At 38.8% G+C, this 12,927-nt stretch overlaps 5 protein-coding genes across 5 annotated transcripts; all 5 read left to right on the forward strand.

The window, feature by feature from the left end:
• Positions 1–5,247: 5,247 nt before the first annotated feature.
• TM35_000242130 (glycerophosphoryl diester phosphodiesterase) lies at positions 5,248–6,318 on the forward strand (the record flags this gene model as incomplete). Its single annotated transcript, XM_029027625.1, has 1 exon — positions 5,248–6,318. The coding sequence occupies one exon, from the start codon at positions 5,248–5,250 to the stop codon at positions 6,316–6,318; it is 1,071 nt and encodes a 356-aa protein (XP_028881129.1).
• A 302-nt stretch (positions 6,319–6,620) lies between these two features.
• Positions 6,621–7,031, forward strand: TM35_000242140 (uncharacterized protein; the record flags this gene model as incomplete). The annotated part of the gene is made up of 1 exon (XM_029027626.1): positions 6,621–7,031. One exon carries the CDS (start codon positions 6,621–6,623, stop codon positions 7,029–7,031), a length of 411 nt encoding a protein of 136 aa, XP_028881130.1.
• A 248-nt stretch (positions 7,032–7,279) lies between these two features.
• Positions 7,280–9,199, forward strand: TM35_000242150 (centrosomal protein 76kDa; the record flags this gene model as incomplete). The annotated part of the gene is made up of 1 exon (XM_029027627.1): positions 7,280–9,199. The coding sequence occupies one exon, from the start codon at positions 7,280–7,282 to the stop codon at positions 9,197–9,199; it is 1,920 nt and encodes a 639-aa protein (XP_028881131.1).
• Positions 9,200–9,535: 336 nt separating this feature from the next.
• Positions 9,536–11,170, forward strand: TM35_000242160 (mitochondrial DEAD box protein; the record flags this gene model as incomplete). The annotated part of the gene is made up of 1 exon (XM_029027628.1): positions 9,536–11,170. The coding sequence occupies one exon, from the start codon at positions 9,536–9,538 to the stop codon at positions 11,168–11,170; it is 1,635 nt and encodes a 544-aa protein (XP_028881132.1).
• Positions 11,171–11,749: 579 nt separating this feature from the next.
• Positions 11,750–12,889, forward strand: TM35_000242170 (putative translation factor (SUA5); the record flags this gene model as incomplete). The annotated part of the gene is made up of 1 exon (XM_029027629.1): positions 11,750–12,889. One exon carries the CDS (start codon positions 11,750–11,752, stop codon positions 12,887–12,889), a length of 1,140 nt encoding a protein of 379 aa, XP_028881133.1.
• Between the last annotated feature and the right edge of the window lie 38 nt (positions 12,890–12,927).

Consider the following 12,927-nt stretch of genomic DNA (forward strand, 5'->3'; position numbering starts at 1 on the left):
CTTTTATTGTTGGAGATGGGTATGGAAATTACTTTTTAATGACGTTCTGTTGCCTTACGGGGTATGGGGTGCTTTATGGGGTATTTTGTGCTTCCATTATTTCAGTTATTATTATTATTATTATTATTATTTATTTATTTTTTTTTTTTTGGTACGCTGGTTCGGGAATTCATATATATATATATATATATATATATTTTTTTTTTTCAGTTTAGATTATGTTTCTTCTTGTAGTTGGGATAAATTTTGGCTATTTCTCTTTCTGTCTCCTGAAATTCTACATTTGAGCTTTGTTGCACTCGGAAACTTTCCTCCTCTCATTACTCCCATAGTGGTCCAAATATCGACTCTTGTTCTTTGGAGGCTGTCCATCCGAGACCCAAAAATAGAACGAAGTTTTTGAAAAAAATAGAAAAACTCAGGGTTTCGTGGAAAGACAAATTGGACTACTGACTAACGCAATGCGCTCCATTTATTTCCTTTACATTTCCCGTCTGCAAAACCATTGCGTTTGTTTCAAACACAAGAATTCCACCAACATAATTGGTTATTTTCGCAATGGTCAAAACAAGGGAGTTTGAAGGAGAAATGTGTAGAACCATTATGCTGCAGAATTTTTTTCAAACTAACGCATGACAGTCTACAATTTTGACTTCATCACAAGCGACCGTTGCCACCGAGATGCATTTAGGACTTTGCTAATTAACTTTCAATATTTTAACTTTGTGAGGATCTATGTTAATACAAAATCATTAAAATAAAGGATTATTTAAACACTAATGAATAAACGAACACAAATACATAATTATTCTTTTTGCACCCTCTCAAGCGCAAAAACAAAAAATAAGGGAGCCAAATCAAGATGTTTTTCGAAAACCTGGGTTGGGGATACTCTGGGCTTACTTACCTTCGGTAGAAATCTGAAGAATAAAAACTTCTATATTCATTTTATAGCAATTATTCTAGTAAATCACAACCTTTTGAAAGCAATCTTTGGATAAATGATAACTGGAGGTTGCCTGCTGCTCGGGTGCGGTAGAAAACATGAATTCCATAACTCAAAATATGCCAATGCCCCACCCCAAACGCATCCTCAAATATCATGACTTCACCCCCGGGCCCCCTAATGCCCTGTGATCCGAACCATTGGCGGCCATCCTGTCGAACTCAGGCTCACACCCTTTCAAACGCATGGTGATCTGTTGTCTTCTCCGGTGGTTCCCCGATCCCTTTCTTTGTGGGCGATCGTGAGATGAATCCCTTCGTTTGTAAATGTGTGTATGTGTTTCTTGGGTCTCTTCGAAGCGTCTGTGTGGGCATATCTTGGCGGCTTTCCCGCGATATTTCCATTGAAACTGTACTGTTTTCTTATTCCGGGACCCCTGGGTATGACAAATCTGGCGCTGTAGGCCCAAAGAAATCTACATTTCTCTTTTGACCCCACCCCAAAAACTATCAATAGTCGATTTTGCCTTGGCACATTCTGGCTCATAATCTCATTCCGTTTCTCTTTTACTTTAAGCGCGACCCGTTATGCAAGCATGGCTGTCTTCACGCCTCTGGGTGTTATGGGAAACCCTGGGCTCGTTGGTGTTGAAAAAAATCCAACAAAATCGTACAAATAGAGGAAATACACTGTATATGATAGATCTGGAGGAGAATATGCGCTGGATAAAACTCAAAAAGCAAATGCTGTTGATACATTCTGTTAAAGAAAATCTGAAAATACCTTTACGTTTCCGCTCTATTTTAAAAATTTAAGCGTATCCTGCCTCTGGGTATCGTAGTTTGGATGCGTATCGGCTCATTTATTTCTACGCCTGTGACGCCAAGGTCCCCTTACGGCGAGGTATGGGTTGGCCTTATCCCCCGGGCCTGCGTTATTTCTCTTTTGGAGCCTTTTCCCTATTATAACAAAGTTGAAGATACCCGATTTTGCACACAATTAGGTATTATACAATCGCTCTCTGGCAATCTGGGGGCGCGCTTCTAAAATTTGCATGAAGCCTCCGTTCGGGCTCAAACCTAGAATGGACGCTTTTCCCAAAGCTCTCATAAGATAAATAAGGACTCAATATCTCCATTATCTTGAGGAAAGGGCGGTGTTACAGAAAATGACGGGCAGGAACGCACGGCGAAACTCCAATGGAAGAAAAAATGTTCAACTCTTAAGGTATAACTCTGATTTGGGTGAAAAAAGGAGAGGCCGTTCGCGTGGCAGAGGTAATTATCGATCACGATCTCGATCCACATTCGTTAAGTCTATTGAGAATATAAGTGAAAACAATAGAACCCCCTCGAGGCACGATACGCTATCTAAGGCATTGAGCCGCAATTGTAGAGGAGTAAGAGCAGTTGATAACGTTGGTGTAAAAAAAAAATTCCAAAAATGAGCCACATTACCATGGGCACTACCAAAGTCGAAGAAAGATGGGATATCTCCTTTCTTTTCAGGGGCGTGACCTTTTTTAAACGAAAACATTGCACCCCTTTACTATCTAAAGGGGAAGATGATCTTTTCCTCTTACAACAAGTTGATGTAGACCCTCTATCTCTTAAGTGGATTAGGCGGCGACTGGAAAAGAGAAGCGCAAGACTATTTCAACAGAGTGTGGAACATCATGCGGCGACCTGCCGCTCCCAACGAAGAGAAAGGGGAACCACATTTGCGCATTAAAGAAAAAGATGCAGTACTTTTGAAAAGGGCAGGTGTTATTCGAGAAGCTTCAGAACACCCTACAATCGGATGGGTACTACCTTTCACAGTGGTGGAAAACCAACCGTCAGGGCAGAAACGGCGTTTCACTGCGTGGCCGAAAGCAAAGAACGATCAAGAAGATTACCATATTGACGTTCCGTTGGATTACATTTCCGAATATCTCAGTGCAGTTTATGATAAATCAGCGACTTTAATTAACTTAAAGGCTCCTTCCAGGTAACGTTGCGGAAGGGGGTAAAGGCAGGTTTTTGCTGCTGAGCAAAAATCGAGTAGTTTCATGAAGGTTTTTCCTTTCCCCATAGTTTGCAACCGTAGTTCGGAAATTGTCTACACTATTACAAGGTGTTTGCCCGTATGTCCTGAGTTCATTAAACTGTGGTCCACCGCTACTTCAAAATTGGATGTTCATGGTTAGATTGATAATGTCCGCATCGCTGGGCCAAAGTAAAGGACGGGGATGTGGGAAAAGTGAGTGTTTTTTTTTGGAGAATATAATAATGTGATACCACAGCTGGAGAAGAACAACAGACGTTTAGCGAGATGTACGATTTTATCGGGGTGCTGTCCAATCGTGAATCACAGACTCTCTCTTTGAGGTAAAAAGAATATGTCAGCACTAGAGTAGGGCCATTTTATTTTTAATTATCCACGGCGAAAGGGTAAGGAAAGCAACGCTGCATTGCACATGATGTGCGCCATTTGGGTGTGGGAAAGGAATACCCATTTTCCTATATTATCTTTTCGTAAAATTGATGCATCGACGATGGTCAACCCTTGACCGTGGGACGTTGGGACCTCAAGGTTGGATAGAGTTTGCACCACACACACCGCAATGCCAAGAGAAGAGAATGGCTTAAACCCTTATTGGGGAACGGCCCTCTCCGTTCACTATTAAAGTTGCTAACTGCTGCTGTATTGGTTGTGAGGGCTCACCCATGTACAGTTGAAGTGTGTTCCTGTTCAAATATCTTCTGGAGGTTAAGATTGCAGGAAGTGCGTGGGAAGGCGCGCCATATACGATTTCTTCTGCCAACAAAAATCAGATAAGAGATATCCTTTTGCCCCCAGGATCTTTTTAGCGAGCCGCGTGGGCACGGAAATTTCCGGCGCCACGGGAAAAGGCGGCGTCCCCAGAGTTTTTGCGGCGTTTTTCGGGCCCCGCCGGCTTCCGGTTTTTTTTCTTTGGCGCGGCGCCGGGCCGCGAAGTGGGGTTTGGGTTCTGGAAAACGGAAAAAAAAAAAACGACCGGCCGGGGTTTTTTTCTTCGATTGCCCCGAGGGCGGCGGGGGTTGTCTTGGGGCCCCGAGGGGGCGGGGGGAGGGGGGCAAAGGGGCCGCCGGGGGAAAGGCCGGGCATCTCGTTTCGAAAAGGGCCCCGGGAAGCCGGCGGGGAAAAAAAAAAAAAAGTGGGGTGGCGGGTCGCCTTTCGTGGTTTTGACCGGGGGGCCTTCTTTCTCCAATCCCCGCGCCGGGGGTCGCCCGCCTGTATTTTTTTTCGGGTGACCGCGTTCAGGCGATTGGGTTCGGGGATGGTCGCGTGGTTTAATCCCGTTTCGTTGTGGATCTGCTGTCGCCTGAATCTTTGGTGCGGTTGCCGGGCCTGTGTTCGTATTTGGTTGGGGGTGTGGTGTTTTTTATTTTTTTATATCGTCTTGATTCCTCGGGGCTGGCGAAGATTTTCTCGCCTTATAAAGGTATTCGAAGTTGAGTACGTGAAGGATGGGTGGTCCAATTTACCGCTATATTAGTTGCATTCGTTTAATGGTTTTGTTACTTTTTGAGTGTGATGTTGTGTTTCCAAATATATTTTTCTTTTGTCCTTATTTCGAGGTGTTATGGCGTGCTTGCCGTCTTTTTACACCTGTTTTTTTTTTTTTTTAATCCTTCACGTTTATTTGTTTTCCCAAATGATAGGTTGACATCACTTCTGTAGGGTTTTAAAGTCAGCTGAGATGCTTTACCAATGTTCATATCCTCAAATTACTCAGCTGGAAAACTTGTTTTCTCTGGAGGTACTTGGGATATGTTGGGGCAACTCTAAGAGTTATATGAGAGGTAAAGGTATGTGAAAAGCAAAACTAATGTTTTATTTTCCACTTTTTTTCACGTTCTTCAGTTTTTTTTTTTTTTTTTGTACGAGTGCAAAAATGTTGTGGTTTTAATACCTGTTCTTAATATTGGAGGGTGGACAAACTGGATAAACAAAATTCTTTTTGGGTTTTTTAGAGGTAGTGGTGTGTGGTCCTGAGTTTGGGTTACTCCAGTAATAGAGGGTCTAGATAGTTTCCCTTGTACCCTCGAATGTGTTACTATTTCTAGGGTGTTATGAGTATTAATTTGTAGAAATACTGTTGGGGTATTCACTGTATGAATTAATGTTGTGACCAAATTCTGTGATTGTCTTTTCCTTTACCCACAGCGGATTCAAAGAATTTGAAAAAACTAGAGGGGTGACATCATTTTTTTTTTTCCTTCTCTTTTCCTTTGTATTCTGTATTTTATGAAAAGAGCAATTATATTGTTGATTTAATGGTGTGTAATGGAGTTATCGCTCTAGCTTGTGTGGGAGGCTACATTGTTGCGGCAGTTCTTCTAGTTCGTTTGTACCCATTTCGGTTAAGCAAAAGAGAAAAGAAGGAACTTTTAAAACAGCGGTTTCCATATTCTACAACCAAAATAGCACATAGAGGAGGATGCTTGATGGGTCCAGAGAATACTATGTATGCTTTTCGTCGTGCGGTTTTTGAATGTAAAGCTGATGTCTTGGAATTGGATGTTCACCCATCAAAGGATGGTCAAATTGTCGTTTGTCATGACTCAGATCTTACAAGAACCTGTGGTTCTTTGGTTGGTGGAAAAAATATTGAAGATATTGTAGTAGGTGAAAATCCAAGTATTACATTACCTCAGTGTTTGAGAAAAATACCTTTGCATTTTAAATCATTTCAAAAAGGTGACTATTATGTTGCTACCGATTCTGTACCTGTCGATGATACTACTAGGGTTTGTTTGCTTTCTGAAGTCTTTGACGCCTTTCCAAATCTTCCTCTTCATATAGACATAAAGTCTGAGGACGCTGAGTTTACGAGGCGCGTTTTGAAAATGATTGAGGATTACCGGCGAGAAACCCGAACTTTTGTCGGTACTAGTAATATACGTAATAGGAAAAACCTTTATTCATATTTTAAAAGTGTTCATTCTGGAGATGATGAAATCCTTAAGGAAAAGAGAAAGAGGTTTCGTATTTTTGCGGGACCAATGGATTACTTTATCGTACAAGTGGCATATTTTCTTGGTATACTTCCTCTTATTCCTTTGGATTTTGATGTTTTCTCTATTCCTTTTTTTACAAAACTAAGGAAAAAGGAACTTGGATCTCCCTTTTTACGCTTCATCGCCTATTTTTTAAATTCAACGACTCTTTGGGATCATCTGCAGCGTAGGGGCATTCTCGTTATTGGTTGGGTTTTAAACGATTACGAGGAGTTTGAAGAGGCTTCTAACTGGGAAGTAAACGGTATTATGTCCGATGATCCCGTTGGTTTGAAGGAGTTTTTTGACTCATGTGATGTTTCTGCTACAATGAACCTTTTAGATTAGTTTTAGTTTTATTTTTATTTTTGAATGGCTTCTCTTCGTTGTTTCGTCCTCTCAATAAGGTAGAGTATAAGTGGATCTAGCTACTCTATTGATATTACTTTTAAGATTGATTTCCTTCAGTTACTTTTTTTTTTTTGTTTGTTTGTTTCTGCGCGTCTATGATTATGCAATGCTTTATTCCTTTCTTGTTCTTGATGATGATGATGATGATGATAAGAAGAAGAAGTCTTATTTGATATTACATTTTACAAGTTCTTAAATCTTAGCTCTCTTGAAGAGAAAAAGGTGAAAGTATGCACTCAATGCTTCATTTTGCTGCTGGAGCAATATTTTCTCTTTCGTGCTTCGCCTTTGTTGATGGATGTATTACGGCGAAACAGATTGGGGTCCCGTTCAATTTCTTGATGTGGCTACCTTCTATCATGATTTTTTGTGGTATGTTTGTTCTTAGTTTTGTGGACGCAAAGGTTATTGCTGACGTTGATTATTCGTTTGAGGATAGTAACACACAACGGGCAAAAATTTTTTTCTTTATTGCCGCATTGTTGATGCTTGGGGGTTTGGCAGTGGCGCTTTGGAAAGCAATAGAGCCGTACTCGCAGGTGAACAATTCATGGCCTGGTGTTTCTCTTGTCATTCAGGGTGTGCTTCTTATGGTTTGCAGCGGGATTTTTTTTTATGCTAGACTTAAGAACGAAGGTGATGAAATCTGAGTAGTCCATTGTTGCTTTCTAGTTTGTAGCAATATCATACTGATGTAATACATACACTTGTAGATGATATCTATAAACATTATTCTTATTATTATCATTATCATTGTATCCCTATCAGAATGTCACTCATTATGTTTAAGTTCTCTTTTTCTTTTTCTTCTCTTCTCTTCTTTCCCCACCTCCCACCTGTTAATTGTTTTTTTTTTTTTTATCCTTCAAAGGAGAGGAAGGTTTTTGTCTTTGTGTGAATGGCAGAAGATCTTTCCAATGTTAGTAATGAACGCTTAAAGCAGATACGTGACTCAGTTCATGCTTTTCTTCAGGATTCAAGTGTTTATTCTAAAATTCGTGATATTGTCGATTCATATGTTGCCGAGAATCCAGGGGATTCTTTTAATCCAACTTCTTCTTCTGATGTAATGAAAATAGTTCGGGAGAAAGGTTTGGTTCAAGATTTATTAAATCGGTTACATACTGAGAAACGTCTTGGACTAACACAAAATACTAATGTGAACCATTCATGGAAGCTTGTTCCAGGTGAATATTATCTTCATGTGAGGTTAGCAGGAGGAAAGGCTTTTGTAGATAATCTTGATTTAAGTCCAAGTGTTGCTAAAGAATACCAAATGTATGTTGTATTACATTTTGGATCTCAGCGATATCGATCTATTGCTGAGAATACTTCTGTAGATCCTCCTTTTAAAGATGAATTTCTTATAGGACTTGATTATAAATCATTTGGTTCATGTGCAGCAGATTTAATAGAAGTTTCAACACCACTTCATGTATGTGTTGTAAGAGAAGATCGTTTATTAACAAATGCTAAAGTGATTGGTGAAAATATTATTGATTGGAGAAAAGTATTGCGTACCGGTTATCTTGGTTTAACCGTAGAACTTTGTGGAGATAATCCTGGTATTCCTGCAGGAATATTAGAATTACAAATAGAATTACTTCCAAATAAAGCACCTCGGTTTTCTGAAGAAGATATTGCTTCAAGAATTGACTTACAACGGTCTGCTATTACTTCTGCAGATCGTGAGTTTCTTCTTTACGCACGTCGATGGTGGATGGAATTTCAAGAAATTCGACCTAGTCATAAACAACGAAGGGTAAAAGTTTTTGCATCTACATCAAATGGAAGGATGGTTCCAACTACTCATTTTATTTCTGTTATTAGATGTGAAAGAGGAATTGAAACACCTTTTGAAGCAGCAAGATTTGTTTCTCTTTTTGCAGTAACAGATGAAGAACATTTAACACAAGAAGTTCTTCTTGGAGGAACAGGAGGTAATAAATCAACTAATTCTTGGCTTTCAATGTTTGTTTTCCTTTCACAGAAACGAGGAGAACCTTGTAATCATGCTGCACTTTTATGTTCTTTACTTCTTGGATTTGGTCTTGACGTATACTGTGCTGTCGGAACTAATAAAAAAGGAAAAACGGTGATGTTTGTGGTTTCTCGTAAACGTATGGGATCAAGTGGTTTTGATGTTATGTTTTGGGAACCTACAACTGGAGACCGATTTTCATTAACAGATGCACATCCTTATGAAACTATTGGATGTATGTTTAACCATCGTTCTTTTTATGCTAATATTCAACAATCAGATGTTGTTGTTACGACTTCTTTTGATCTTGATAATGAAGAATTATGGAAACCATTAAATCCATTAAAACTTCGAATGCTTCCAAAGTATCCTAATCCACCACTTTTATGGGTTTCTTGTGACCCCAAAAACACAGAGGATCAATTACAAACTTCTTTGATTCGTGAAATAACTGAATATCGTGACACCCGTGGGATTACCACAAAATTTGACGATAATCTTTCTTATGTTCTTTCACAAGCTCTTTGTGCTTATGAAAGTTACCGGAGGAATGGTACCCCAGAGGATTTGTCAATTTTTGAGACATGTGTAAAAGGCATCCTAGGTGAGGGTAGAACTTTCAAAGGTGTGCCTGTTAATGTAACTCATTTAAACAGTCGTAAAATACTTGCAGCATTTGAGAGTACTGTTTCTGGAAGAGAGATTTTGGAGTTAACAGCGGATAGTGTTACGCTAGCTGTTCAAGTAAAGGTTTACGTATTTCCTGAAGGTATTTTGTCTGTTTGGGTGATGCTTGCAGCATCTTACAGGTTTTCTGCAGCTCAACATGTTTCGTAAAGTGAGGTTAAGTAAGGGGTGACCGAAAAAATGACCTCTGAAAGTCATATATAGCTAGACTTTTTTTTTCTTTTTCTTACATCGTACTCAAGTGATATATGAATATGGTAAAAATATCTATATCAGTTCTAGAAGGAAAAATAAATAGATGATAAAAAAAAAAAAAAAAACAATGTATTAATAGAATAAAAATTGGATCTACCTTTTCCACCTTTCTCCATTTTTTCTTTTTTTCTATTTCAGTGTATAAGATTTAGGTAGGAAGAGAGTGGGAGAAAAAAAGAAGAAAAAAAAGAGAGAGAGAGAGTGTGTGTGTGAGAAGTAATAAAAGAAAAGATGAGAAGTTTAAGGTGCATTAAAAGAGTGTGTGCCACATGTAAATGGCCGTGGTCTCCCGTGATAATCACATATCCTATGCGTCTTTTTTCGACTACATCTGTTTCCCTGGTAGGATCGCCCACTGCCTGGACAGAGAAAGAGAGGGATACAGATGAATGGAATACATTGGATGTTTCTTCTGTATTTAATAAACCTGATGGTTTCTCTTCAAAAAGAAATGAGGTACACCAGAATGAAAGTATTTCTACTGTTATATCTTCAGTTGATAAACCTAAAAAGGTTGAATTGGATGTTTCTGTCCTTGATGCCAAAGGAAATATCGTCCCTGTGAAACCTGTTCAATGTTTTGCAGACTTGTCTAATTCACCTGATTGGTTAACGAAAGGACTTGAAACATTGGCTTACCCATCTACAACTCCTATTCAAGCTCATACAATTCCTGTTCTTGATGAAGGACATGATCTTATTGGATTAGCTCCAACTGGATCTGGGAAAACTGTGGCCTTTGCGGTACCAGCATTAAAACGATTTAAACGTAGTCCTTCTGGGTTACCAACAATAGTTGTTCTCGCCCCAACTCGAGAACTTGTTCAGCAAACGGCAAAGGTATTTTATCAACTGAGTTCTGGAAATGTTCGAGTTTGTGAGGCTTATGGAGGTGCACCAAGAGAGATTCAAGCCAGACGATTACATAATGGTTGTGATGCACTAATAGCATGTCCAGGACGTTTAAAAGATTTTCTTCAAAATGGTGATGTAACGCTTGATCATATGTCATTCTTGGTTTTTGACGAAGCAGATCGATTACTTGATATGGGATTTAAAATTCAATTGGATGAAATATTAAGTTATGCTGATCCATCACGACCTGTTCAAACTATGATGTGGTCAGCCACATGGCCTAAATCTGTTGAAGATTTGGCACGTGACTATCTTTCAGAAAATCGTTATACAATCAGAGCAGGTACAGCTGGTACTGGATTACAAGTAAATGAAAATATTAAACAACATATATTTTTTGGAGATTCTCCACAAGAACGTTTAGAAACTCTTGTTTCACTTATTCAAAAAGGAACAATTGATGAAAATACAGCTAAAATGATGATATTTGTGGAGCGTCAAACTGATACAGATAATGCTGCACAAATGCTTGCACGAATGTTGGGTATTCATTCTAGAAATGTCGGTGTAATTCATGGTGGAATGCCACAGCGTCAGAGGGACTATATTATGCATAATTTTAAAACTAACCGAATTCGTATACTCATAGCTACTGATGTTGCATCTCGAGGAATTGATTTTCCTGATGTGACATGTGTAGTAAATTTATTTGCACCAAAAAATATTGACAGTTATTGTCATCGAATTGGACGTACAGGAAGAGCTGGACGATCTGGAGATTCTTTTACCTTTATTGGTAGATCAGATGGATCTTTAGCAAAAGACCTTGTGGATTACTTACAAAAATGTGGAATGGAAGTTCCAGAAAGACTTGTTCAGATTTCTGAAAAATATATCAAAATCGAAGAAGAACGTCGTTTTAAGCGATCGCGGAATGGTCGATATGGACGAGATAACAAGCGACGAAGTTGGTCTAGCAATACTACTTCGTCACAGGATAGTGGTTGGTAAAAAAAAAAAAATAAAAAGCAAAAAGAAAAAAGAAAAAAAAAAGTATTTCTCTTTCTACTATTTTTCCTTTTTTTTTCTCCCCCTATGGGTGTTGCAGCGTTATAGTAGGAGAGAGATTTGTGTCTCTTTCTGTTTGTGTGTATGTCTGCGTGGGATTTTGTTTGTCTCTTATTTTTAACGAGTTTCACATTTTATTCACATATGCTGTTTTGTTTTTGGTAATTTAGAAAAAAAAAAAAAAAACGACCAGTACAAAGTTCCTTTAGTAGTGCGGATAGAAGTAAACAAGGAAGACAAGCGATGAAACCAAAGAAAGAAGAAAAAGAAGAAAAAAAAATAATGACAATGGAGTGTAATGCACCTCTGAACGAGCTGCATGAATATTCTTTACAAATACTATGGAAATAAAAATGAGGAAAAAGAGTTAACTCTCATAAACTGTGATTTATTTATTTCTTCTTTTCCTTTTTTTTTTTTTGTAATTTTATTTTGGAAGAGACTTGCCTTTTTTTTAGTCTACACAGATAACTTGTTTTATTTTAACCTTATATATATATATATTTTTCCTTTTGCCGTAGGATGGCGAAGATTATCAGCGCGTCCTGCTTGGACGCTGCCGCTGAAGCACTAAAGTGTGGAAACCTTGTCGCTCTTCCCACAGAAACGGTATATGGACTTGGAGGCAATGCTTTAAATGAAGAATCAGTGAAAAAAATATTCGCGGTAAAGGGACGACCATTAACTGATCCTCTTATTTGTCATGTTTCCAGTATGGAGAAAGCACTAGAATTATGGGATGTGAATTCAGATCCAAAGTCTCTCGAATTGGTAAAATGTTTAGGTGAAGCGATTTGGCCTGGTCCTTTAACCATTGTTTTTAAAGCTAATCCCTCACTACCGAATGCGGTTAGTGGAGGATCTGGATTTGTTGGGGTGAGAATACCGTGCCATCCTATTGCTCTTCAATTGTTAAAACTTGTGGATTTTCCTGTGGCAGCTCCTAGTGCCAATACATTTGGTCACGTTAGCCCGACAACTGCTGAACATGTCTTTGGGGATTTGGGAGAAAAAGATTCTTCATTGCTTATTATTGATGGTGGTCATTGTGATATTGGCATTGAATCTACTGTAGTAAAAGTAAACAATATTGAAAGTGTTGAAATTCTTCGCCGTGGAAAAGTTTCACTAACTGATGTGCAAAAAGCTATTAATAATAAATTTACTCCAACTATAACGATTCGTGATACTCGTTCACGTCATCTCTCATCTGAGGTGGCTATGGATGGGCCAGGTCAACTACTTACCCATTATTCACCCAGTGTACCTTCTAGACTGTTAACCCCAAGTAGTTTAACCACAGGTGTTCCACAAAATCTTGAAAAAATATATGTGCAACTCTCATTAAATTCATCTGATACAAAAGAAATTCCACTCAGAAAAACAGTGATTATTGACTTTGGAGGTCATCTTCGGGATTTTCATGAAGGATGTCTGGCGTATCGAGATCTTAGCAGTCAAGCTGAAGTACGAGAAGCATGCTTCGCCGTATTTGAAGCCCTACGATGGTCTGAAACAGTCTTGGGAGCAAAGATGGTTTTGTTCCCGTTAATATCCGAATGGCCTCATGCTGTCACGGAAGTAGAACTCTTGGAGGCAGTGGAAGATCGCCTCTTTCGTGCTGCATCTGGTCAAATAGCTTATATGCGTGTTTGTGATTAATTATTATAAATACAGATTCCTGATATTTTGGTATTTTA

The sequence above is a fragment of the Trypanosoma theileri genome, assembly GCF_002087225.1.
Source record: "Trypanosoma theileri isolate Edinburgh chromosome Unknown TM35_Tth_24_V1, whole genome shotgun sequence".
NCBI classification, from domain to species: domain Eukaryota; phylum Euglenozoa; class Kinetoplastea; order Trypanosomatida; family Trypanosomatidae; genus Trypanosoma; species Trypanosoma theileri.